At 32.6% G+C, this 26,327-nt stretch overlaps 3 protein-coding genes across 3 annotated transcripts; 2 read left to right on the forward strand and 1 right to left on the reverse strand.

Moving 5' to 3' along the window:
• The first annotated feature begins 436 nt into the window (after nt 1-436).
• On the forward strand, nt 437-1,492 carry LOC105804424 (uncharacterized). The gene is made up of 2 exons (XM_012637048.2): nt 437-889; nt 966-1,492. Exons 1-2 carry the CDS (start codon nt 566-568, stop codon nt 1,437-1,439), a joined length of 798 nt encoding a protein of 265 aa, XP_012492502.1. The 5' UTR covers nt 437-565; the 3' UTR covers nt 1,440-1,492.
• An 80-nt stretch (nt 1,493-1,572) lies between these two features.
• On the reverse strand, nt 1,573-6,600 carry LOC105804423 (5-methyltetrahydropteroyltriglutamate--homocysteine methyltransferase). Its single transcript, XM_012637045.2, has 12 exons — nt 6,433-6,600; nt 5,216-5,568; nt 5,034-5,121; nt 4,330-4,457; nt 3,817-4,208; nt 3,550-3,713; nt 3,344-3,424; nt 3,063-3,229; nt 2,869-2,974; nt 2,537-2,787; nt 2,225-2,426; nt 1,573-2,122 (listed from the first exon to the last, which is right to left on the reverse strand). The coding sequence occupies exons 2-12, from the start codon at nt 5,563-5,565 to the stop codon at nt 1,754-1,756; spliced, it is 2,298 nt and encodes a 765-aa protein (XP_012492499.1). The 5' UTR covers nt 5,566-5,568; nt 6,433-6,600; the 3' UTR covers nt 1,573-1,753.
• Nucleotides 6,601-16,471: 9,871 nt separating this feature from the next.
• On the forward strand, nt 16,472-17,735 carry LOC105801584 (transcription factor UNE12-like). Its single transcript, XM_052623468.1, has 2 exons — nt 16,472-17,294; nt 17,565-17,735. Exons 1-2 carry the CDS (start codon nt 17,178-17,180, stop codon nt 17,688-17,690), a joined length of 243 nt encoding a protein of 80 aa, XP_052479428.1. The 5' UTR covers nt 16,472-17,177; the 3' UTR covers nt 17,691-17,735.
• Nucleotides 17,736-26,327: the final 8,592 nt, after the last annotated feature.

The following is a 26,327-nucleotide window of genomic DNA, read 5'->3' on the forward strand; positions in this document are numbered from 1 at the left end:
TTATTTAATTTTTGTCCTTTTAATTCTTGAATTTGTATTTTTTGTCAAATCATACTAAAATGAATAGAAAAATTAATGTTTTTAACTTTACTAGTATGATATACACGGATTGGTGGATGTCACATTAGTAATTAATTATTTTTTAATTTTTAAAAATTATAAAATTAATTTTGAAATTATAAAAAATTAAATATTTTAATTTTAAAAATGAACAGTATATACCACATCAATGTTAAATTTTTCAGTTAATTTTGGTGATTTAACAAATAATATAAATATAACAGGTAAAAGAGAAAATTTAAAAATAAAATAAAATTTTGTAAAGCACTAAATTGCTGGTTTTATGGTGGAGTGATTGCAGGTAGGACCACGTAGTTTAACCAAAATGCTTTGTATTTGTATCAGCGTGCATTGCCATTGATTCAATGAAATGCAGAAGTGGCAATTCCACATCCATTTAAATCTGATGCTAATGTTTGTGGTTGCAATTCATCCAAATGCATAAACTTTTGCTACATTTATAAGATTTTTACACCCAATCCCATGAATAACAGCGGGAATAAAAATGGCGTTGATGAAATTTCTATTCCCACCATCTCTGTTCGTCACTGCAACGTCTCTGGCATCTTTTACGTTAATGGCAACTTCTGGGTTATCGGAATTGAGAGGAAAGAATCTTGAATATTCTAAGTTTTTCAACATTGGTTCAAAAGCTTCTGATGTAGAAAAATCCAAGTTAAAGCTCCCTAGTAGAATCGCCATGGCTACGCTTTATACACCAGCTTTTCTTGCTGGCGTTTCTTCGTTTGCGATTTTCCCAGATGAGAATCTCAGGTTTTTGTTGCTCAAATCCACCATTTCCATCCATTTCTTTAAAAGAGTTCTTGAGGTAATTACTTCTCTTTCTCTCATAAATCATAATGATAAAACAAAAGTGATGGTTATTTATTTATTTATTTTTGCAGTCCTGTTTTCTTCATAAATATAGTGGCGAAATGGGACTGGATACAATGATAGTAATACTCTCAAGTTATTTCATTTCCAGTGCACTCGTGATCTTTAACCAGCACCTAACAGTGGGGCTCCCAGAGCCACTAATTGATTTGACAAACCCCGGGTTTCTTTTGTTTTCCATAGGAATTAGTGGCAATTTCTACCATCATTATCTTCTATCCAAACTGAGAAGCCAAGGTCCCAATAAAGAATATAAGATCCCAAAGGGTGGTTTGTTTGGATTTGTGATTTGCCCTCACTATTTATTTGAGGTTTTAGTGTTTTGGGGGTTTGCCTTCATTTCTCAGACTCTGTTTTCATTTGCATATGCAATGGGCACTACTTTTTACTTGTTGGGTAGAAGCTCTGCCACTAGGAAATGGTACCTTTCAAAGTTTGAAGATTTTCCCATGAATGTTAAGGCTATGATTCCTTTTCTTTTCTAAATTCTAGATGTTGAGACTTTTACAAAATACTTAAATTCAGCCTTGTTTTTGCAGATTTGGATATAGGGTTTTTTAGTTTTGAAATTCATTACTTGAATATATTCCAGAAATACAAAATAGTTGGTAAAAAATAGAAACCAAGAAAGAAGGAAATAAATTGGCCTCAAGGGCAAATCATGCCTAACAAATATATCATCAAAGAAACAGAGTTATTCAAATTGTAACACAGAAATTTCTTTCAATTTTAATTCTTTCTCGTCTTGGGTATAAATCATTAATGGAGTAAGGATCTCCAATCTCTCATCATGAGCCTCTCACTTGGCACTGGCAAGTTGGGTGCGGAGCAGCTTGGCCGCAGCAACCATGTTGTTGAGGGCCGGTTTCACCTCAGCATACTTACGAGTCTTGAGCCCGCAGTCAGGGTTGACCCACAAGATGTTGGTCTCGAGCACAGCAAGCATCTTGTTAATCCTGTCTGCTATCTCTTCGGTTGATGGTATTCTGGGAGAGTGGATATCATAGACACCAGGGCCAATTCCAGCACCGTACTTGACTCCCTCACGGAAGACTGATAGGAGCTTCTCATCAGAACGGGAGTTCTCGATGGTGATCACATCAGCGTCCATGTCAATAATTGAGTGGATGATATCATTGAAGTTGGAGTAACACATGTGGGTGTGGATCTGTTACAAGATTTCAAAATGAAATACCGATGAGAACTACAGTGATCCAAGAGAGTTCGTGTATAAGAAAGTTCCAAAGGTTGAAAGAAGCAAATATAAAACCTGGGTGGTATCCTTGACACCACAGTTAGTGATCCTGAAGGAGTGGACTGCCCATTTGAGGTAGAAAGCATGCTCGGACTTCCTAAGAGGCAACCCCTCTCGCAAAGCAGCCTCATCAATTTGAATAACATTGATACCAGCCTTCTCAAGATCCTCGACTTCATCCTTGATAGCCAAGGCAATCTGGTAGCAAGTCTCAAATCTGGAAATTTGGCAATTGAAAGATGTTTATATTGCAAAGCAAAAACCGCAGGTAGAAATACAGATTATCGGATCTGCTTTTTTTTCCTTAATTGGCTTTCTCCTGCATACCTGGGCTGATCATTTCGGACAAACGACCAGTTGAGGATGGTAACAGGGCCGGTAAGCATTCCCTTCATTGGGCGTGAAGTCATGCTTTGGGCAGTAGATGACCAGAATACAGTCATTGGTTTGGGGCGGCTAACATCACCATAGATGATTGGTGGCTTGACGCAGCGAGATCCATAAGATTGCACCCACCCATTAACGGTGAAAGCAAAACCAGACAACTGCTCACCAAAGTACTCAACCATATCGTTTCTCTGCATAATTTAAAGTAATACTTAGGATGCTTCCAGATAACCAACCAACTTCAAAAGGCCAAAACAGAGTGGAGTACTCACCTCAGGCTCTCCATGAACAAGGACATCAATGTCGAGCTCTTCCTGAAGGTCAACAACCTTCTTAATTTCCTCCTTGATGGCTTTAACATAGTTGTCCTCAGAGATCCTGAAGGGGATGAGAGAGCATTAATTAAAAGAATGGTCGCATTGACATATTATAAGAAAGATAAGGAAATTCTTCCGGATCAACTCACTTGTTAGCCTTGAATTCACGACGAACTCTCCTGAGTTCCAAGGTTTGAGGGAAGGATCCAATGGTTGTGGTGGGGAGGATTGGCAGATTAAGCTTTTTCTGCTGGGCATCCAGCCTAGCACTAACGTTTGTTGCACGGCGGTGGTCAGAGCCCTTCAAAGCAGCAGCCTGAGAATGCAAGCACAGTAAAACATGGTAAGCAAATAAAGATTTCAATGATGGAAACGATTACCAGTTGCTTGAAAGAAGAAAAATGGAATTTTAATATATCAAAACACTTACAGCCTTTTGAACAGCCTCATTGGTCACTCTTGGGGAGGACTTCCTTGAAGCCTGAGCAGTGGCATTGGAAGCGAAGAAGGCCTAAAAATTGGATAATAACTAGTGAGTGACATGGTGTCATCTGAATCTTGAGAAGCCCAGTTCAGAGAAGCTATCCTAGTTCATAGAAAACTAGCAAAACAGGAAGAAAAATTACAAGGAAATACCTCATCTTTCTGACCAGCCAATGCCTTGGCAAGTGCATTGACCTCGACAACTTTCTGGGCAGCAAAGGCGAGCCAGGATTTGATTTCATCATCGAGCTTAGTCTCATTTACTAGATCAACAGCAGTATGGAGAAGTGAGCAGGAGGTGGACACCACAAGGTTGTCTGCACATCACAAACGAGTCAAAGATATTAGTCTACAACAAATAACAAAGTTATAATACTCACCATTTACGAACGCCATAAAATGCAATTAAAAATAGAATACCTTTCCCAACAATGGCCTCAAGCGCCTGCAAGGTGCCAAGAGAAGAAGCAAGATCATTGGCCCAAATGTTCCTTCCATCAACAACTCCAGCAAAGAGGAATTTGCCCTTGGGGAAATTAGTCTTGATCAAATCAATGGTCTTTGTTCCGCGAACCAAATCCAAACCATAAGCAGTGACACCCTTCAATTCAATGAGGGTCTTGTACGCACCAGAAGTAAGATCGGCAAAGTAGGTCTCAATCAGAACATTCAAACCAGAGAGAGTAGATTCCAGATCAGCATAAGCTGCAGTGAAAGCTTGCAATTGATGAGCGTCAAGGTCCAAGACAAGGGTGGGTTCATCAAACTGAATCCAGGAAGCACCAGCAGCCTTAAGCTCAGATATCACTTCCCTGTGGAGAGATTCAATGTTACAAAGGCAAATTGAAGCAGCCATGTTAATGAAAACTTGGATAAAAAGAAAACCAAGTCTTACTTGTAGATAGGTTGGATAAAAAGAAAACCAAGTCTTACTTGTAGATAGGGAGGATTTTGGGGAGGAGAGAGAGAAGAGAGAATGTTTTTTCAACACCCTTTGCAGGTTTAGACAGCAACAAGTATGAGACAGGACCAACAAGGACTGGCACGGTGTTGACTCCAAGCTGCATTTGGGACGGTGAATCAACATTCATGTTTCAGAATGACTCAGAACATCAAATAAGAAGTGCATAAAATAAAGGATAAAAGTGGAGCACCATAATCAAATGGGTCTAATTAGTACTCAGTCTCACTCGGAGAATTCTCAAAAAAGGGGTTGTATAAAAAGTAGAATTCCAGGGAGATATAAACTATTATTTATAAAAAATCAGTCACAATAATAGCAAACATGAGACCATCACCCAGTTAACCATAGGCATTAAATAAGAAAGTATGCTAAAAGATTTTTTATCTAGGTCCAAAGCTTTGAAACCATATTTGGGTCATCATAAATCTTCATACATTAAGAAGACTTATAAATCCTAATATTTTCATAAAAATCTTCGTATGTCATGGAAAGTTACTCATGCATGCATCTCATTTCCCAATTTTCAGGTGACTTTTATGCTTGCAGGATCTTATCATACAAATTATAGTACCTTACCTCAAATTCCAAATGAGCTGCTAGTATAAGTACACATAACAGAAACTAAAATCTACATTGTGATAATATATAGAAAAATTAGACCCAAAGAACATACCGCCTTAGCTTCCTTGTACTCATCCACTGCCTTGTGAGATGCATAAGAGAATCTAACATCAGGTCCCAATTCGGGAACAATGAAGTGGCTGAAATGACACATTGCACAGAATATAAGTCAATTTCAGAAATTTCTGTGTGCACAACAAAGTAAATAAAGCATGACCAAGAATGGCAACTTACTAGTTGGTGTCAAACCACTTGGTCATTTCCATTGCAGGCACGGAGGCATTTCCTCTGGCCATGGAGAAGTAAGTGTCGAATCCGATCTCACCACCATTCCAGCCATATCTAGGTGGTACAGCGCCGAGCAATGCTGTGGTATCGAGCACTTGATCATAGTAAGAGAAAGTATTGCTGGGAATGTACTTGATCCCAGCATCAGCCATCTGTTTCCAGATGGATGACCTGAGACCAGCTGCAACCTTCTGCAAATCCTCAGCACTGCTCTTCTTATCCCAGAAAGATTCCAAAGCAAACTTAAGCTCTCTCTTAGGTCCCATGCGGGGATATCCAACAATGTGTGAAGCCATTTTCTGAAATAACATAAAAGAACAGATAAAATTCAGCTTTATTATATAAAATCAAATGCAAAAAGTAACAAGTTTGCATGTCCTATATTCTTAAACAGAAAACCATCACAATCAAAGCTAAGATCCATGATATATCTGCAACTCAAATGAAGTCCATAAAAAATAATTGATATCTTCAGATCCAAATGATTACACCCTATGTTACTGTGAGCTTAGGATGTAAATTTCAGTTATAGGGAGGCCATTTATATCTTCAGATCCAAATCTTAATATGTCAAACAGAATAACATAAATAACACCCAATAAATTGCTATCATAAACAGACTAAATATATAAAAGCCAAAAGAATATAATCAAATGCTAACTCTAACCAACAGATCTCACTAGAATAACACAGAATCTTGAATAATTCCAAAAAAAAAAAAGAGTTAAAAAATCAAACACTAATACATAGCAAAAAGATAAATCAACTGAAATTGTTAGATAACAAAAGGAAGCTGTCAATGCTTACACTTTCTAGTAGATATTAGCAAGAAAACAACACAAATAACTTGATTTTCGAAAACCCAAGTTGAAAATATAATTGTTTTAAATCATATTAATAAAAGCCCACAAAGAAAACCAGTAGGAAAAGTAGAAACGTTGACACTTGCAGGTAGGTCAAGGTGAAAGGGAAAAAAGAAAAGAGTTAAAGCTTGAGAGAAGTTTAAATATTAAATCATTTAACGACCCAGAAAGGAAAAAATCAATAGAATAGTACAAAAAGGAAGGAAAGAAGGGTTAGAATTTAATTAAGGGATGATAAAGGAAGATGAATGGGGAAAGGGAAAATAGACATGAACCATGAGAGAAGGAACCGAACCGTACCGTAGAGTTAAGGGAGGTGGAACCGGAGACAGAACTGAAAAAGAGTTGCTTGGATATAGAAAGGAAGATAGAGATACAGAAGAAGAAGCGGCACGAGTTGAGGCAGTGGAGGAGTTGCCTATTTATAACCAAAATGGTGCTACTGCCTACCAACCATATCTGGTTTTTTTTTTTTTGGTGATTGTGAATTTAAACGCACGCGCGCGTGGCATTTTCAGGCGGCGTGTGGGACTGTTTTGGGGGGTTGGTGGATGGGGGGTATCTAAAGGGTTAGCATCATTTTTTTTTTATAATTTTCCGTGCCAAATATTTTTCTTTTTATGAAATCTAGGATAAGAATTATTTTTTAGTTATAGGATTCAAGTGATATTTCCATTTTATGGTAGATTTATTCTTTTTTGGTATTTATGGTAGAAGGTTTTTTATTTTTTTTAACAATCGATGATATTTGTTTTATTTGATATAATATCTAAAATTACTTATAGTCCCTCATCAATCCATAAATAGGAGGATAATGTACTTTAACACACTTGAACTCATGTCTGCCTGAATAGGCAATAATATCCATACTAATTTAGCTAAAACTCAATCGGCTTTTTTTTTTTGTATAAGGAGAAAATGACTCAAGCTTAATTAGACACCATTTTAATTATTGTACGTAGAGGTGAGTATTCGATCAAATCGAGTCAAATTGAGTAAAAAAATTCAAGTTAATTGATTTGACTAGTTCTATTTTATCATCCTAACTCAATTTGAAATTTTTTCGAATCAAGTCAAGTGAAATGAAATTCGAGTTAAGTTAAATCAAGTGAAACTGTTCGACTCAAGTTAAAAATTAAACATATCAAATTATAATATAATTAATTTCATGTTAGAGTACATAAATTTGAAACCATATGTATTAGATTTTTTTTCAAATTAAATGAGTTACTTTAGTATGATAAGTTGAATAGTTAATTAACTTATTTAGGTCCCAAAATTATTATCGACAAAAGTTTTAAAATTTTAACTTTCTTTATATGTTTTTAGATTTTTTAATTTTAATAATTTTTAAAAATATAAAATTTGGAATTTATATAAATATTTTAGTTTTAAAATTTATTTTGAAAACTTTTTGTAATTTTGTTGAGAGAGACCAATTTGCTTATTTTCAAGACTAATGAGATCAAAGAGTATTTACATCAATCTGTTATTCGATTTTTTAGAATTGAATCGAATTTTGTTCATCCTCATTTGTATGTCCCTCTAGTCTTCTTGAATAAGCTATTGCATGATAGAAGGTTTTCAACACTTGAATAAATCTATATATTCTGTTATTATATTTTAAAAATTATGATTTTAAGAGTTTATTTGGGTATAAATAAAATATTAAATATTTAAGTAAAACTGAAAATTTAGGATTTGTTTGATAAGTGGTAAAATTAAAACATTGAGTGATTTGATTTTCTTGAAGTGCTTTTGATAATACACAATAAAATCTAAATCTCCTTATATAATTTTGAATAAAAAATTGTTACAATGATAAATAGAAAACAATATATATAGAGGGAAATTTTTAATAAATTATTTTAACTTTTACTTAATATAAAATTTTGAACAAAATATGTTTTTATCTTATCATTTATGCTATATTTGATAGTAGTATTATTTTAATATGCGAGTTAGTAATAAACTAATTCAATTGCTAATATTTAGCCACACCTATGACTTATTTTAACCAAAAAAAGGGAACTTTTAGTTTATTTCAAGATATCTTATTTTCTTAAAGAGTTATTACTCATCTTTCTAATTTTAAGTTTAAATTTGTACTAACTATTCTTTATTTTACGTCTAACTATTGTAATACATAAAAAAATATCTCACGTTATTACACTAGTATCCAAACGAGGCATTAATTTTGAAAATAATAATTTTATTTTTGAAATAAACTATCCTTTAAAAAGTGATATATTCAGATTATCATATATAAATTTTATTCAAAATAAATACAAAATATTATTTAATAAGATTAAAACTAAAATTTAAAAAAATTAATATTTACTTTTATCTGTTCCTTAATTTTTACTAAGCTTCCAAATAATTTTCTAATATGATTTCAACGCTTATAAAATTCAGTACTAAAAGTTCAATTTATCAAACATCACCTTAATCACTTTTATTTTATTATTATTATTATTATTATTATTATTATTTTCCTTTTAAGACCATATTAACTTTAACTTTATATTAATTTATTTAAGAGTAAATTGTTATGAATATAATAATTTATTAATTTATTATGGAAATAAAATATGAAATTGTCCATTACATGAAAATTGAGTGAAAAAGATGAGGACATGTACATTTATTTTTATAACATAATATAGATTTAATTTTCCTTTGTTTTAAAGTTGAATCTAATTGCATGAATTATAGGAACACAATTCTTGCATAACAAGAAGTCATGATTTTAAGGTATTACCATTTTTCATCATACTTTTAGTATTTTTAATACACGATGTTTTATTAAGAATTGCAAACTTGAAATTTGAATTCAGATTATTTGTTTTCAAATTTAAACATTATGTTTCGCACTTGTTAAATCTAATTTTTATTAGAATTATCATTTTGTTTTGTACTCAAACTATTAGTCAAATATTTAAAAATTAAAATTTTATAACAGAAATGAGTTAATACATAAATCAACTCATGCATCCCACCACGCGATAAAAATTTAGTATAATGTATATTATCCAATTCTTTAATAATTATTTTGCATTTTGCATTTATATTTATAAAGATAAATTTTACTTTAATAAATTTTATCATTCATTTCAATTATTTAGTTTTAAACAATGTGGTTTAAATCGGAGCGGATCTGATGGTCAATCGAATCTGTTGAATTGAAAATTAATCGGTGTACTAATTCGAAAAGAGATAAAAATCAATTGACTTGTGAACTGATACAAGTTAATTAAAATAGACTAAAATTGATTGAATTGGAAGTTTAATTATATTAATACTTTTAGTATTATTATATCGGAAAGTATTTGGTACACTACGAGAAATTTTGAACTCTATCAAGACGATTAAAGGGTTAACAAGTATCCTAAAAGGATATAGTAAAATATTTTAAAAAAAGAGACACGTGCTAAACTTTTAAGTCTATATTTAAAATAAAAATATATATTATCAATTTACCAAATACTCATCTTAAAATAAATAGAACACATGATAATTTATAAAGTTAGAAAAAGTATGTTGTACTAAGTAGTGAAAAATAATTAAAATTTATTATTATTATTTGGAGAGTGAAGCATTTGGAGAACCTAGGGAGTTGGTGGTGGCTAAAAGTTGTTGGGGGTGGTCCACTTTTTCAGCAATATGGTTTAGTTGAGGAGAAACTATAAAATTTTACTGAAGGAAAAAAAAAGAGGATAAACTATCTCAAATTCCAAAATGACTCATTCATTTATACAAGTGATTTGGTTTTGTTGGGTGAGTAGGTGAAGTCACTCCAATTATTCCTTTATTTATATTATAGATATTTTTGAGAGAGATTATAAACTTTATAATATTAATAATACATATTATACAACTTCCTATATGTTTTTATATATTTATTTTGAAATAATATGCTTGTATATTGATTTTAAATATTATATTTTAATTATAGAATTTTTAAGAAAAATTTTTTTTTCTTGTTTACTTCCATTGATTTGCAAAAGGTGAGGAAATTCCTAATATGTCCTTTACTGATACTTCTATTTAAGCAATTTCATTTTCCTTTTCACTACTGTTTGGAGTTAGAAAGGGGATGAGAGGTGTATTGAATTTACGAGATATATGGTGGTGGGGAAGATTCATTTTTAGAGGATACTCAATTAGTTTCAATAGTGGTCGAGAGATGTTGCGTTAATGGAATTGGATTTCTTCCAGCATGATCTGCCGATGGAATGGCTATCCAAGAAAAATGTGAAAAAAATTGGTGAGTAGATTATTCAAAATGGTTTTGGAATAGGTTTCTTTAGACTGAGGGTGGCATGGGACTTGCAAATATCGCTAGTGGAAGGAATCGCGGTATGAAAAGCTCTTTCACTATTGCTATTAATCTGATTTAATCGGGTATATCTTTAGGCAATGTTGATTAAAAATTAGTGTTGATGACAACAGTATGAAATGAATGAGATTTGCTTCTAAGCTTCAAGTACTTGCTCTAAGAGGGACTGGTGAGTTTGAGAGGGTAAGGTTTGTTATGAAAAGAGGAGATCATGGATAGAGAGGTAGGAATGAGTTGGGATTAGAGGGTGGCATGCCAGAGTTTGTGCGAGGGAGACCTGAGAGTAAGGTGGAGGGAAGGTAGAGTGTGTTCTATCTCATGCTGTTACATATCTAACAACAGTATCTCGATAGTAACAAGAATGAAACAAGAAGAAAGAAAAACTTATATGTCATTATTGTGGTATTCAGGTTATATTACACTTCCATGTTAAAAGTTTATTAATGATTTGAGATGAGAGCAAAATTCATATATGATATAAGGTGTTTTAACAAGGCAAACCACATTACTTATGTAGCATATGTTACAACAATCCTACATTACTTCTGCTGCCAAGGGGAGTAAATTTCATTAATTTGTTTTTTATGGTTGTCTTGAGGCTTATTTGACTACATGTTGAGTCTTTGATATAATATTGCTTAGGGTCTGACTTGGTGATGGTTAAGACTCTATATGATGATATTGTTTATCACTCTCTTTAATTGTGTGATAGAGAGAATAGTTTCGTATGTTTGAACTCACTTGTTAATTCTGTTATGGGTTAAAAAAACTACGAAACTTGAAGATCATGTGACACTTGATGTTGGCAACCTGCTATCATATTTACTTTGATTTTTTCTAAAAAGGGGGAGATAGAGGAAACTATTATTTAAGGGGATACATTATTTCTATATTATATTTTAGGTTTCATTCATTCGTTAAAGTTTAAAGCTCTTTTAGCATGTGATTTATATTTCATTTCCTCTCATTAATTTATGGAGTGATTGTTTTTGTCAAGGTTTTCACAGTCGAACTGATGGTCGAACCAAGAAAGCTATTGGTTCCCAGTTCGTCCAGTTTGATCAAGCAAATTATTACAAAAATAAAAAAATAAAAAAATTTAAAAATAAGAAGAGAAAATCGGTTGAAACACTGATTCAATTGGTTTTTAACTTGGTTCAATCGATTTGTATCGATTTACGAGTCAACCGATTCAACTCATCTTTCCAAACTAATACCCAAACTGGTTCCCTATCCAACCAATTTGATCGGTCATTCGAGTTAATTTATGAAAATAATTATTTTTTATGCAGGTGTTTTGTAAGAAAAATGTCAAAGGGGAGTAAATAATGGTTTACGAAAATAATAGTTTTTTAACACACCCTTAATTTACCATCTATTAACACATGGAATGTAACACCCCTCACTCGACCTGATTGTTGGGTTCGAGCTAGAGGATGCTACATTCGTTGTCGGAGTAACTACATTTAAACACAACATAATTTCCATCAATTCAAAATTTTAAATTCATTAACATGATCATTATATCATTATATCATAACATTTATTCAATTTGGTCCATAATGTTACAAAGCTAACAAACAAGCTTAATTGACTTTACAATTTAGTCCTTTTCATAATCTAAACTCAATATCTATCAATTCCAAGCATATTTCATCAATTTATGAACAATGTCAACTTCATAGAATTTTCAAAAATTGCACAAAGTGATACATGTGCAGCTAAATCAAGCTCTCATGATCATAAATCTATAAAAATTACAAAAAAAAGACTTGATTTTCGTACCTATTAAATGGATGAATGTTAAATAAAAACCCTTGAAGCTTTTTGACTGCCTCCCTCGCCACCCTCGTGAACGACGAGAGAGATAAATCAACAATTAAAGACAATGACCGAATAAAACTAATAAGTGCGGTGTTTGTAAGTGTAACAAGTCAGTTGTAATATATTTGTACAACGGGGTACAAGAGTATTCCGAGGATCGAACCTAAGAGAGTTGGGGATTGAACAATTTCTACTAATAAGCATGCAAAATAGAGAGTCTAACCAACTAATTGCTAAACATTATAGTACGAAAAATCATGAAGTCGAGGATAATTATACTAGTATAAAATCTAGCTACCAAGGACTAAATTGTAAAAGGCGTAAGATTACAAGATTAACAAACAAATAACAGATAGTGGTTGATTGATCTTGATGTGGTTTACTCATCCTTGAATTAGGGTTCCAAATTGCTTAAACTCCTAAAATGGTTCCATTTTTCCTTTCGGTATCAATTTTATCAAGTTAGACAAGTAAGAATTTATTTTCTAAGCATAAATTCTACTTTTTGTGAATAACAATTCTACCGGTTTCTATTGAGAGGGAATTATTTTCCTACTGAAAGTGATAAATTATTTCTAGTTCTGTGTTTGATTTGTAATTGTTCGAGCCCACACTCAAAACAATCCGTGGTAAGAGAATAACAAAAAAAGTCGTCGGTTAAAAGTCGAGAATGTCTAAGATCCATCTCGCACAAAGCACAAGTACTTTTCGGGAAAATTTTATTGCTATAAAATTTTCAAATATTTAACTTTTCACAATGATAGAAAATTGTTTTTAAACAAGATTTTTTCCAACGGTCACGTCATATAATTGGACAAGAAGACCTCTTTTATAAATACCTTGATGAATGATGAATGATGAAGAAGAGATCAAACTTTCAATAGCCTAAAGTTACTTTGTACAACCATCTTCTCAATCAGTTTGTCCTCTTGTCCCAACTTCGGCTCTCGGCCTCTTTAGGTGAACCAACCTCCATTGCACCATCGTGATCTCCTCCTTGCTCCTCTTTATCCTCTTCCCTTGCTGTACACTGTATCAACACATATAATATTCAAATATTTTTGTTGAAAGTAATCGTTTCATATGTTATTATATCATTCTTGATACGAGTCTCAAGGTCCAACTTTAGGCCCATGGATACGATGGGCTTACACTACCTTAAGGCCCAACAATAAGGTCAAAGGTCAAGAAAATCAAATCAATATTCAACCAAAGCCAATATGTGAGGATGAATCTTTTCGAGGAAACGAGGAATGATACATACATGGAATGAGTGAAATTTATTAAAGACAATTCAACCAAGCTATCAATTTTCAAGCTCAAAAGATTAGTCAATTTACGAAAATTATTTGTATGGGATCCAAGCATTTATGGATTAAGATGTCTTCATAGCGTTCGAATATTTATCTCTTAGCTTCAAAAAGCACTTTGAATCACTCAATTTCGAGTTCGGAAACTCAGGTTATGACAGTTTTAGTGAAGACTATGCAAGTAAAATTTTTGGACGGGATTATGATGAGAATTAGGAGTGTTGGGCTTTTGTTTTGAGTTTAAATCGAATTGGGTTCGAGTTTTAAGCTTAATTTTTATTATATATTATCTCAATATTGTATTTATCAGCTCTTATTATTTTATTTCGAATTTTTTATAATTATTAAGGATTTTAAGTTATTTAAGAATTTTATGTCAACAAGAAAGTTTAGTTTAAAACTACTTATTGTTTAGATTAATTAGAGTTCTAGTATACTTAAGAGTTTTATCTAGATTTATTTAGCTAGTTTATATAAAAGCCTTTACATTTACACAAAAGAATCAATTCATTGATTATTCACTTTGTGTTTATAAAATTCTCTTTTAAGTTTCCAATTCAAGAATTTTTCTTTTAAAAATTTTTTAACAATATTTTTAGATTGTGGGGATCATCTTCAAACTTTTTCTTGTCAAGTTTTCTTTCTTGGATCTAACTTGGATTTAATTGCGTTTTAGGTTATTTCAAAATGCAATTATTTTTCCAAACGTTTAGAACCTTAAGTCAAATCCGTGACTTGAACAAACTTATGATCCTCTTCCACACTCATCCCTATCAATTCCAATAACAAGAAAAGTTGGTCAAATTTTAAATTATGATTTACTATTATTTGTTTGTTAAGAAACAATGAAAATTTCCAAGGCAACACATGGATGTCTACCTGTTTCAACAACATTTTTGAGATTTGTGTGAATAGAAATACAAATAATAGTCATAGAATTGGCATAAAAAAATTCATGGAATATTCCGCAAATCACTTAACTAAAATATTTTGCTTTCTTTGTCTGCTTGTGACCTGAGAGTTATGCATCCTGCTTTGCTTTCTACATTTTCCCAATGTCCTGTGCTTATCATGATTATTTACCTTCTCATAAATTGACTTTCAAGTCATACTTGCTTATTTTGTTCATATTTTCTTTCTCTAAAAACAAGAATCCATTTTTTTCTTATTTATCAACAAAATAGAATAATAGAATACATATAACACATAATATAATAAATCTAAGTTATATCTTTTTATAAATAAAAAATAAAAATAAAAGTACCTCTATAAATATTTCACTAAAACATCTTCACTTTATTAAAGATGATTAATTGAGAAGAATCACATTACTTATCACTCTTCACGACAAATAATTATTCGATTAATCATGCCAAGTCAACGTGACTACAACTCAATCTAATTCATTATCATTTTATTTTTAAAACTTAAAATGAAGAGTTTTAATTTAAACGATTTGTGAAAAGCTTCCAAATCCTCTATAAAATCTTTTGGTGATTTTTGATATTACGGTGTGAATTACATCCAAACTCCTTAAAAACCCTTGTTGATAAATCTACCATTAATAATTTATATCATGCATTTAAATTACATAAAGTTTTTATAATATTAAATTTGACGAATACTATTATAAAATATAATTTTCAATTGGATCCAAATTGTCCGACCCGGACGCATTGTCTGGCTTACTGTATAGCATGAGGGGGTCGGTGAAGAGCTCTCGCAAATCGAATGAGAAACAAAAAAGGGGTCAGATTCATTGGGGAAGTGACCTGGATAGACTGTTGCGCGTTTTACTGCTAGCGTCGGTAGTACCGCGGATCTTACCGTACAACTGGCACCTTCAGGAAAAAAAATGAAATTTGTACTGCAAATGTCCCACGCCCTTTTTGTAGCTCGTGAGAGCACTCAACCTCTCTTTCTTTGTCATCTAATTGAAAAACGGCTGAAGGAAAATATCATGTGGTAGGCAAAAAGAGTCAAATAACTACAGTTTATGAAATAAATAATTCCCATTGACTTTTGATTAATTAAAATTTTATATTTTTTTATATAAATTTTGAATATGTTATGATATTCGTATTTCAGTTTTAAGCAATATTTTAATTATTATTTTATTTCATATAATGATATTGCGTTTTGTTGGAAATGAAAACTATATTCCAACTTCCCTATGCTATGCTATTGGCAGATTGGTTTAGACCCAGTTTGTCTCTTTATTCTTACTTAAAACAAACAACTACCAACCCAATATTGTTTGAAATCATATATTATATAATATTAAAAAATTAACATATGCCGACGGTGTCTCAACTTGATTGATTGGTATAGACATTGTTGTCAATGCAGGAAAATGTAGAGTCGAGTGCGCAGAAGCGCATTATCCTTATATTTATGAGTTGAAAAAATGTTATGAGTAGTTCCAAGCATTGTTCAAAAAAAATCGAATAGTGAACGAAATTTTCATAAATAAATTATTAATTACATAAATATATAATAATAAATAAAAAGAATATGAATATGATGAGAAGAGAAAAGGTAACGAGTGAAATATAAGGGAACTAACAATGCCTACCCTACCCAAACCGTGTTTTCATCACCAACCCCTGATTGTTACGTTTTCCTATCACACAACAATGGAAACTAATCCTTCACCTTAAGTTCATTTATTTCCTCATCCAATTATTTAATAAATCCAATCCAATTTGCTGAATTTTAATTATAAAAATATTTTTTTTGAATTGATTTTATGAAGCTTGATTGTTGGCTTATGTTTTTATTTTCGTACGTTCAATTTTATTTTAATTTTAAAATAAAAATCATTAAATTAATTTTTAGGGTAACTTTTCCAGTTGGTCACCCAACTTTTACCGATTACATCTTCCCCTTTCTCTCTCCCTCCTTTCTCAGTTCTCAGTAAGCTTATGAAACTTCTCCTTCTTCCATTTTTCTCTGCAAATGAATCCCAAGAAACCTCCCAAGCCCCCTTTTTTTTATTACCTTTTTTACCTTTTTCACCTACTTCTACACCACTAAACTAACTTTCTGTAGACAACCAACCAAACCAAAGCAATAGGCAAAGCTTCCAAGTGGTTCGCAGGACACTCGGCCTCAAAAAACCCGACCCCCATAACCAACCCTCCCATAAAGGCAAACGGCGTTGGAGTTTCGTCAAATCCTACTGTGAAAAGGAATCCTCCACGAACGGTAATGTAAAGTTGCCGTGGTCATCTCAGCAAAACGGGCGTCTGCGGCAATAGAAAGGAAAGGGAACAGTGAAGTAAAACATAATTATGCTTTTGAATGAAGAAAGATTACCTGGAAATTTTTTAAGCGAAAAACCATATAAGATAGCAGATTAGATCACATTTGAAAAATGAAAACTTGAGGGATTAGTGGTGAAAAAAATGAAAATCATGAAGAAATACCAATTTCACATGGCAAGACATGTGATTTGCCCATCTCCAAACAAGAGGGTCAGCATTACGTTCTCTTTTAGCTGGTGAAGTTGCTTTTGATTGCCCACTTCTTATGCCATGAAATTGCATAACTGAAGTGAACCTGCTCAACAAATGGTTGCAACTGTGACTAACCATGCTGAACTTAACCCTTCAATTTTCTCCCTTGGTAGGGAGACAATTGCTGAAAGAATCAGGGCATTGCAGGAACGTGTTCCTAGTGTTAACAAGGTAAATTCCTTTCTGTTTACCGTGCCGTAAATTTACTTATGAAACTACTTGCACATTTCCAAGCTAACTCTATTCGTCTATTACTCATATTGTGTACAGATATTGAATGGATTAATGTCCTAATCCCTCATCTTGTAATAACATTACAGTTCATTATTGCAGCAATCTTTTTGAAACATGGGTGACTTTAATGGTAGATTTATGTCTTGGGAAGAGAACCATGTATAATGCACCTTACTCCATTTAAGTCACGTATGTTTCTTTGTGCAGACTGACAGAGCAGCCATGCTTGATGAAATTGTAGATTATGTGAAGTTCCTGAGGCTCCAAGTCAAGGTATCATCAACTCTTTTACCTGTTTTCTCTCACATTTCTTTTTCATATTTCTATTTTTAAGATGATGTAATTTTTTCCTTTCCTAAAGTTTCATTTGTTGGTTTAGCTTGTTTTAGAATTTTAAAATCTAATGGTTGAAATTGGAGTGTAGAAGCCCAATTTTGCCCGGCCCAAACAAATAAAACAAAAAAATCAAGTTAAAACAAAAAATAATAAAGTCCAATGAAAAAAAACAGTCCATTTACAAAAAAAAAAAAACCTTAAATACCCAACTACCTAAGCCCAAGCACAAATCCCCTAAACCTAAAACAGAAAACTCTAATTCCTCTAAGCCTCCCGCCGCAGCCACTCCTATGTCTTCGCCATGTCAGCACGAACGCAGCCCAAGGTCTGCAACCTTTTCACCAAAACAGCAAGGGAGCGCCTCTCCCCACTGTTGACTCCACCGCCACCTGCAAAAAGAAAACACAAGGACAAAGACAAACATGCAAAGAAAAGTAGAAAAACAGTAAAAAAAACAACAGTTTAAGTGTAATATATTCGGCTATAAAAGCCATGGCAACCATGTATTTATTTTTTACGGAGACAAGCAATCAAAAGATATAAAAAAACTGAATACAAAAGGCGATTCTTTTTTTCGCAACAAATAAGAGTAAAATAAAAAAAGGGATTTTTTTTACCTGTGTCGGTTGTCGGAGACCTACCTCTAGCTCGAGAAGCCTCATTGACCTTCAGTCCGCTTTTGCCACTTTTTTGACAATTTTAACCCTAAAACAGGGTTCCTGAAAAGAAAATGGATTAAAAGGGGCTCGTGGCCGGCCTAAGGAAAATTTCAGAGAAAAAAAGGGAGAAAGTAGATTTTTTTTAAAAAAACCAAAGGGGAAATGAAAATTTTTGGAAAATTTTTAACGTAAATAGGGTATTGGAACGACATCATTTTGGCCTGGTTCCATAAACCCCAAAACGGCATCATTTTAGGCATGGTCTGCCGACCCGACTCGACCCCCTTAGAATTCGTGCGTTTTTAAAGGGGAGTGTCTAATTGCTTCTTTGGCCCTTCCGCTTTTTTGTCATTTTTCAATTTAGTCCAATTGCTTTTTTTTTCATTTTCGCCCTTTTATTTTGTTTTTGTGCAATTTGGTCCTTCGGCTACTGTGGACACATTAGGGGGAGGACACTTGTAAATTTTGGGGAAAATTTTCCTTTTGAGCCCTATATTTTTATCCTATTTTAATTTAATCCTTTTATGCCTTTTTCTTTATGATTTATACCTTTAATTTTGTTATATTTTCGATTTAGCCTTTTATTTCTTTATTTACCCATTTATTTATTTCTTTAAATGTCATTTAAATTTTGGTTTAGTCCTTTATTTATTTAATTTCAACCTTTTATAAACTATTATTTATTTATTATTTATTTTTTATATATTTAAAATTATATTGTTTACATTTCCTTTTATTTGTGTATTCTTTTGCCCATTTATTATTATTGTCGTTATTATTTTATTTTATTTCATTCTTGTTATTTTATTATTTCTTTTATTATTCTCACGTCATTTATATTTACCTTTGTAATTATGCATATTTCATTTTTAATTTTTATTTTGAGTTATCTTATTTATTTTAATATCTAGCATGGTATTATGATTATTATTGTTATCCTCATTGCTACCAATCAAAGTTATTATCATTATTATTATAGTTATATTATTCATGATACATTATTATTGCTATCGCTACTATTATTTCATTTCTTATATTTTATTTATAATATTATTTGAACTCGTATAGCAACTTCGTTTTTGCTAAGCATTCCACTATACTTACATTTTATTTTATTTTTGTTACAACCATGCCACTTAACTGTGCTTAAATATACTTATTCATTTTTATACTATGCCAAAATAAGTTAAATGCACATTACTTTAAATGTTATATTCATTTTTATTCGATGCATAAAAAAGGGAGAATTTTAAAATCAAAGCAATGTTCTATATTTGGAGATTTGAGAAGTTGCGCCCTAACTTACGGGGTTCAACTTTCTCTTTGAACCTATATAACCGAACAACCCTTTTTTTTAAAACTAAAACGCATGAGATTTAAATAGTGATTAAATAATGAGCAAGTTTATTTTCAAGGATTCGAGATGTTGTGTCCTAACTTACGGGACGTGATCTTTTTGTTTTGGTTACCTCGAGATAAGGAGGCCTTTTACACATGTTTTAATTTACTTAAGTGATTTTAATTAAAAATATCATTATGCAAGGTGAGATCGTATTTTAAATTCTCCTCACATTTTCTATTCTCGACACTATGACATCAATTAATCAATTGGGTACCAATTTTGAGCGTTATGAGGGTGTTAACCCTTCCTCGTGCGTAACCGACTCTCGAATCCATTCTCTAGATTTTGTAAACCGAAAATCATCGTTTTAGTAAAATCTAAACTTTTATTAAAATAATCAAATTACGAAATGATCCAATCACATTTAATAAAAAGATTGATGAGGACTGTATTTTTCGTTTTAAAATAAAAGTCGATTTCAAAAGGTTTGGACATGGGAATATTAGCATTTGAAGTTGCGAGCTATGGCGGTGTGTAAGTGATAGGCAGGTTGAGAGAGGAGATCAGGACTTTTGTGGGGTTTTAAGAAGCTGAAAATGAAGATTTACATTGGACACTCTTACCAATATTTTTCATTTCTATTTATGTGGGGATTAAGTAGCTTACCTTCAAAACTCAGGATTTGTATATTTTAAAATTATTTTATTGAATTAACTCTTAACTTATATTATGTTTATGCTAATTACCTTAAATTTTAAGAAGAAAGAGAAAATAATAATGTAAATTAGTATTAAATTGAAGAAAGCAAAATTATTAATATAGCTCATTTAACAAATATGCAAATTAATATTTAAATTTAATGTAAATATTTTTATTTGTTGAAATTTATAAATTTTTGAACAAGTTTTTAAATTTTTAATATAATTTTCGCTGATATTTTAAATTGTCTTAAAAAATATTTTATTTTTAACGGGGTTAAAAGTGTTAGGAAAATTTGTGCCGGCAAAGGGTTTGCACTTTACTGGCATTTATGGTCAACTCATTAGAAAATTTTTACCGGCACTCACCTAGTCAACAGTCAAAAAATTGCTGGTAAAATCAATATTGACAGTATTTTTTTTTTCACTTTTACCGGCGCTTATAAAGGTTTTGGTAAAGTGAATTGTTCCTAAACCCTTGGGAGGAGTCTACTGCTAAAGTGTTGGCTTCCACTTCCATTTGCAAAAGCATCCTTTGCTATGGATGTGTTGGACCAGGTGACAAATGTCAGCATCAATATATTTGCTACTAAAAGATCCTAGGTGGCACCAATATGTTGGCTTACCTCATCTCGAGTAGCTTTCGTTAATTCTAGCACCAAACGCAACCATGAGAATTTTTTCTGTTACAGGCGTTTTAATCTAATTTCTTAATCTTTGAAATTTGACTACTTGATGACTTTTGATGATCCCTCAATTGAAGAAACCCGCCAGAAGTTGAATTTCATTACCCTAATCATAAATCTTTGGGTTCATACGTTCAGTAAGTACACAGACCCTCAAATTTATTCTTTTAACACCCCTACTCTTTTGAAGCACTAACAACCCTAACCTCATTTCCCTAATCCCTAACATTTGATTACATGGTGACTTTTGTTGGCCCTCCACTAAAATTTTTTATTGTTTCACCTATGAGGTCATGCATTGAGTAATGGGACATGTGTTAAATAAAGTGCAGAACCTCGAGTGATATTTTTTGAACATTACATCTTTCTCAAAGCACTCTTTTCCTATTTTCGTAAACCACAACATTTAACTCTAACCACTCAATTCTAAATTCAAATATTTGGTAAATGCTTGTTAAATATTTTTTACCCACGATCTTATAACTTGATTTTGATCCAACTTTAATGAGTGTCGAATTTATAAAAAAATAAAATGAAAAGGAGGTTTAAAGTATGACATAATTAAATAATAAAATTTGAAATAAAATAAAGTAAAACACAATAAGAGATTTTCGAAATAAAAATAAATTTAACCACTGGATTCAGAACTTTAATTTCGGTTCTAGAGAAACCTTCAATTATTCCATGGTGGTAAATTATTTACAGAAACAACTCAATAACTAAATCTAGCCAAATGATCAACTCCAAGATTTGTTCTCGCAGTTTAATTCTTCAACAACCTGACGAACGAGAAGAACATAACTCAAGTTAGGACAACCTATTTAAATTACCCGATTGCACACCAATTTATTACTTGATAGGTAAGACAATAATTACAGATTTAATTGTTTTATCAAAAATGTATTGCCCCATACATCGAAGAACTAACGAATCTGAAAGTGAAAAATGAAGCACCATTTCAAAGCTCACAATTAGTTGTGAATTTAATATCGTGTCACCCTGCAAAGTGGCCTGCACATATATACCAAAGTTGTTGCACCAACCCTATAATTTAGAGGTGTTTTACTAGGCGGGAAGGAAAAAAGATAGAAAATTTGGTGTTTTCTTTACTGGGCAGGGGAGGTATGGAGAATATTCCAATAATTATAATTAAAATCATTGCATGAAAAATATATTCAAATTTAAACTTAAATAAATCTAGATAAAAAATTACGGAGATACACTTTAGGCTAATAAATCAAATAGTGAGGTTTAATGGACTATGATGATGTACGGAAGATACGGGATACATATCACTAATGCTTCGCATTCACTACTAGCATTTGTTAGAAAAATAAAAAAATGCGACGTGTTGAAAATTTTTCGTAAGCTTTTAAAATGCCCTTACCACTCCAAACACAATAGTAAAAATGAGATAGTGAAGTCTTTTATATAGACATTTAATAAGTGTGTCCCTTCAGGGGTTGTGTTCGTTTATAAGTAACTTTATATAAACTTACGTCAACTTTACTCATATTTTTTTTTGAGCAATAAACCGATGTTCGGTTCCAATTCCCATACCCCATTCACCAACCTTTTCCTCTGCCTCAATTTGATTGGTGCCTTGAAAGTAACAGGATAAAAAAAAAATTGGAGATAAACCAGATATTTTCAAATAAAAAAACAAAACAAAACATTAAAGAAACTATGGGAAATGAACCATCTTCCTAGGAGATCCTTTCTTCCTCCCACCGATCTAAAAAACCTCGTCCTTCAGCCCTCTCATTATAGTTCGCGCTGATTTTGATTTTCTATTTCTTCCACTTTTGTTGGAAGCCTCTTCGATCCAATATGTGGGGGCATCGTAATGCCTTCCCTCCTTGCCAAACCGTGTGCTGCTTCATTTGCTTTCCGAGGTATGTGTCGAAACTCTATGTTGTCAAATCTTTGAATCCTTTCTTTTATTTCCTTAACTAGAGTGTTGATGTTTGATTCATCCTCCTTAGTGACCCTTACTTTCTTGATGATAGTTAAGGCGTCCCCTTCCACTAACATCCTCCTAAAACCCAACTCTTCTGCGAAGAATACAGTTTGCAAACATGCTCACACTTCCGCCATGGTTGAATTTAACACATGTTCATTCGGGTGAGTACACACTACCATAACAAGGTCTCCTCTGTTTCTAATTAAGATCCCTGAGACTGATCTATTTGACTGTTGATGAAACGAGGCATCGAACGTTATCGCCTTCTGGCGACTCCCATTTACTTACTCTTAGGTTTTGCATTGGTACCGTTATATCTTCCAATTTCTCTGTTTCTGAAATATAAGCATTGATAAATGCTAGTACTTCATGCATACTTTTCCTTGCCCCTTCATGATGTACCTTGTTTCAATTGTACCATAATGCCCAATAGATAATGGCTATTCTTTTGCACATAGAATGGCTATTGCTTACATTTTCCCTTGCTAACCAAAATTTCCAATTTTGCTCTCCATTTGTGGTTGAGAACACCACACTTAACCCTTGCAGGATTTGCCACGTTGCTCTACTGATTCCTCAGTTTGGCGAACAAGACAATGGCTTTCTACTACAATCCTTTTTGTTTGTAAAGTTTTTAAAGTAGGCGACTATCCATTAGCAATTGCCCACATTGCAATCCTGATTTTGCTTGTGATATTTAAATTCCACAACTTTGTATAGAAGGCTTTTAGTATTGTAGAATGTGTTGTATAGTCGCCTCCTAGCAAACCCAAATCCTCTATCACAAGCCATTTGTATCCCCGCCTTTAGCCGTATATACTCTGGTATTGTCTCCATGCCACACCACTTTATCTATCTTCGCACTGCTGGAAACAGGATTGCCAATACCCTTTTCACATGTTCTTCATCAAATAAAGACCTTAATACATCAGATTTTCAGGTAAAACTGTCCGTATCTATTAAATCTGAAACAGTCGTGTAATTTATATTGATATCCTGAGCTTGCACTATTCCTTGACCATGTTCCTGTAGCTAGAAATCATTCCAAAGATTAATTATTACTCCATTGCCAACTTTCTAACCTATGCCTTGTTCCAGTAGTCTTCGGGCACTAGATATACTACACCAGGTATTCAAGGGGTAAAAATCCAAACTTGCGTTCATAAAATCTCCCACTGGAAAATATTTTGCCTTCATAACTCGTGCTAGCAAACTATCAGGTTTCACAATTAATTTCAAATCATATTTCGCTAAAAGGGTTACATTGGACTTGGTTAACTCCCTAAATCCCATCCTCCCTTACGTTTTTTATTTGCACATCGTACTCCATTGGCACCAATGTATGCCTTTATCATTTTAACATTACGCCACCAAAATCTTCATAGTATTTTTTCTAAATCACGACATCACAATCTCAGCAAAAAAAAGCATTGCATTACATAAATTGGAATTGCCTGTAAAATTGACTAATAAATACTTCCTTCCCACCTAATGACAGTTGTCGTATACTTTAATTCTCTATACTGTTTATAAACCTCTCCTTAATACTAACAAATCCATCTTCTTTTTTCGCTCACCATTGTTTGTAATTTAGGATACTTTTTCAGATTGCTTGAAATTCGCACTCCAAGTACGTTCTCAACTTGTTCTCTCATCCCCAAAGATACATTCCCACTAAAATAAATGAGTGATTTATCAAAATTAACCAATTGGCCTAAGACTCCTTCATACCCTGACACTACTAGTTTCATAGCATTAGCTCCCTTCATATTTGCCTCACCAAACATAATACTATCATCTACAAAAAACAGATGCGTTATAGATAAACTACTTCCTACTCTTGCCCAACAAATTAATCCATCTCGCTTAGCCATATTAAGCAAACTAGAGAAGACCTCGACACAGATTATGAATAAATATGAACTTAATGGATCCCCTTGCCTCAAACCCCGTATAGGCCTAAACTCCTTTCCCTAAATTCCATTGAACACCATTGAATAAGATATTGTAGTTATACAATTCATCAATAGAGAAGTCCATTTTGTTGAAACTTAATTGAAGCATCATCTTTTCAAGAAAGCTCCATTCTACTTTGTCATAAGCCTTCCTTATATCTAACTTTAAAGCAAAAGATCCATTAGAACCTTCCCTCCTTTTTTCGAAAGAGTGCAATATTTCATGAGCAATAAGTATGTTATTTGAAATCTGTCTCCCTAGTACAAACGCTTCTTGAGTTTTATCGATACAATAATTAAGTATCCGTCTAAATCTTTTGACCACCACTTTAGAAATAATCTTGTAGATAACATTGCAAAGATTGATTGGTCTAAATTGAACCATGTTTATTGGCATATTTATTTTTGGGAACAACACTATATTTTTTCAGTTGATAGCTTCGATTTCTCTCTTTTTATTCAACACATCCATGCAATACTGAGAAATATCTCTCCTTATAATATGCCAATATTTTTGAAAGAGTAATACTGGAAAATCATCCTTACCTAATGCTTTAAGGGGAGTCGTACTCTTTACTACTTCCACGATTTCCTCTGCTTGAAACTCAACTATTAGTTCTTCATTCAAATTTTCAAAAATGCAAGGTTGAATCACAGATAAAACATTGTCGCAATCCTTCCCAGGTTTTGATGTAAACAACTCTTTAAAATAATCTGTTGTGATTCCAACCATTTCTTTTTCTCCAGTTACCAAACCACCATTCCTATCATGCAACCCCCTGATGTTATTCCTTTCTTGCGGTAGGATGCAAAATTATGGAAAAAAGATTATTTCGATCACCAAATTTCTAACACCCCTAACTCATCTCCGTCCCTAAATTGTGGTTACGAAGCGTTACAGTACAAATCAGGACATTTATCATCAAACAGAAATAAAAGTATAAAATAAATGATAACATTCAATAGCTTATACAAATTAGGGTAAAAATACACTTAAGGGCTTAAATCGGACTTACGAGGCCCTAAAAATAGTTTGGGAACAATCTGAGACTAATTTGAATCAAAATAGAAAAATATGTAAAAATTTGAAAATTTTGGAAACATGGGTCATAAGGTCGTGTGGCTAGACCGTGTAACTAACTATGATCGTGTGAAAAATTCTGCACCTAAAAATTTATAAGTTGCATGGCCGTGTGTCCAAGTCGTGTGTGTCACATGACCATGTGGCCAAGCCGTGTGGAATAGCCTAGGCCATGTGAACCTTAAAAAGCTTCTAAAACAAGACAAACTTTCATTAACACTTAGGTTCCAATCCAAATCAAAATCAACCA

The sequence above is a fragment of the Gossypium raimondii genome, chromosome 11, assembly GCF_025698545.1.
Source record: "Gossypium raimondii isolate GPD5lz chromosome 11, ASM2569854v1, whole genome shotgun sequence".
In the NCBI taxonomy this organism is placed as follows: domain Eukaryota; kingdom Viridiplantae; phylum Streptophyta; class Magnoliopsida; order Malvales; family Malvaceae; genus Gossypium; species Gossypium raimondii.

What these genes read in the sequence shown, in the direction of transcription:
- LOC105801584 (XM_052623468.1), top strand. Translation starts at nt 17,178, where the DNA reads ATGGTTGCAACTGTGACTAACCATGCTGAACTTAACCCTTCAATTTTC. An exon ending in GTGTTCCTAGTGTTAACAAG is followed by an intron (nt 17,295 to 17,564) that starts GTAAATTCCTTT and finishes TTCTTTGTGCAG; the next exon opens with ACTGACAGAGCAGCCATGCT.
- LOC105804423 (XM_012637045.2), bottom strand. Translation starts at nt 5,565, where the DNA reads ATGGCTTCACACATTGTTGGATATCCCCGCATGGGACCTAAGAGAGAG. An exon ending in TGAGGCCATTGTTGGGAAAG is followed by an intron (nt 3,714 to 3,816) that starts GTATTCTATTTT and finishes TGTGATGTGCAG; the next exon opens with ACAACCTTGTGGTGTCCACC. An exon ending in GTCCGAAATGATCAGCCCAG is followed by an intron (nt 2,427 to 2,536) that starts GTATGCAGGAGA and finishes CCAAATTTCCAG; the next exon opens with ATTTGAGACTTGCTACCAGA.
- LOC105804424 (XM_012637048.2), top strand. Translation starts at nt 566, where the DNA reads ATGGCGTTGATGAAATTTCTATTCCCACCATCTCTGTTCGTCACTGCA. An exon ending in TCTTTAAAAGAGTTCTTGAG is followed by an intron (nt 890 to 965) that starts GTAATTACTTCT and finishes TTATTTTTGCAG; the next exon opens with TCCTGTTTTCTTCATAAATA.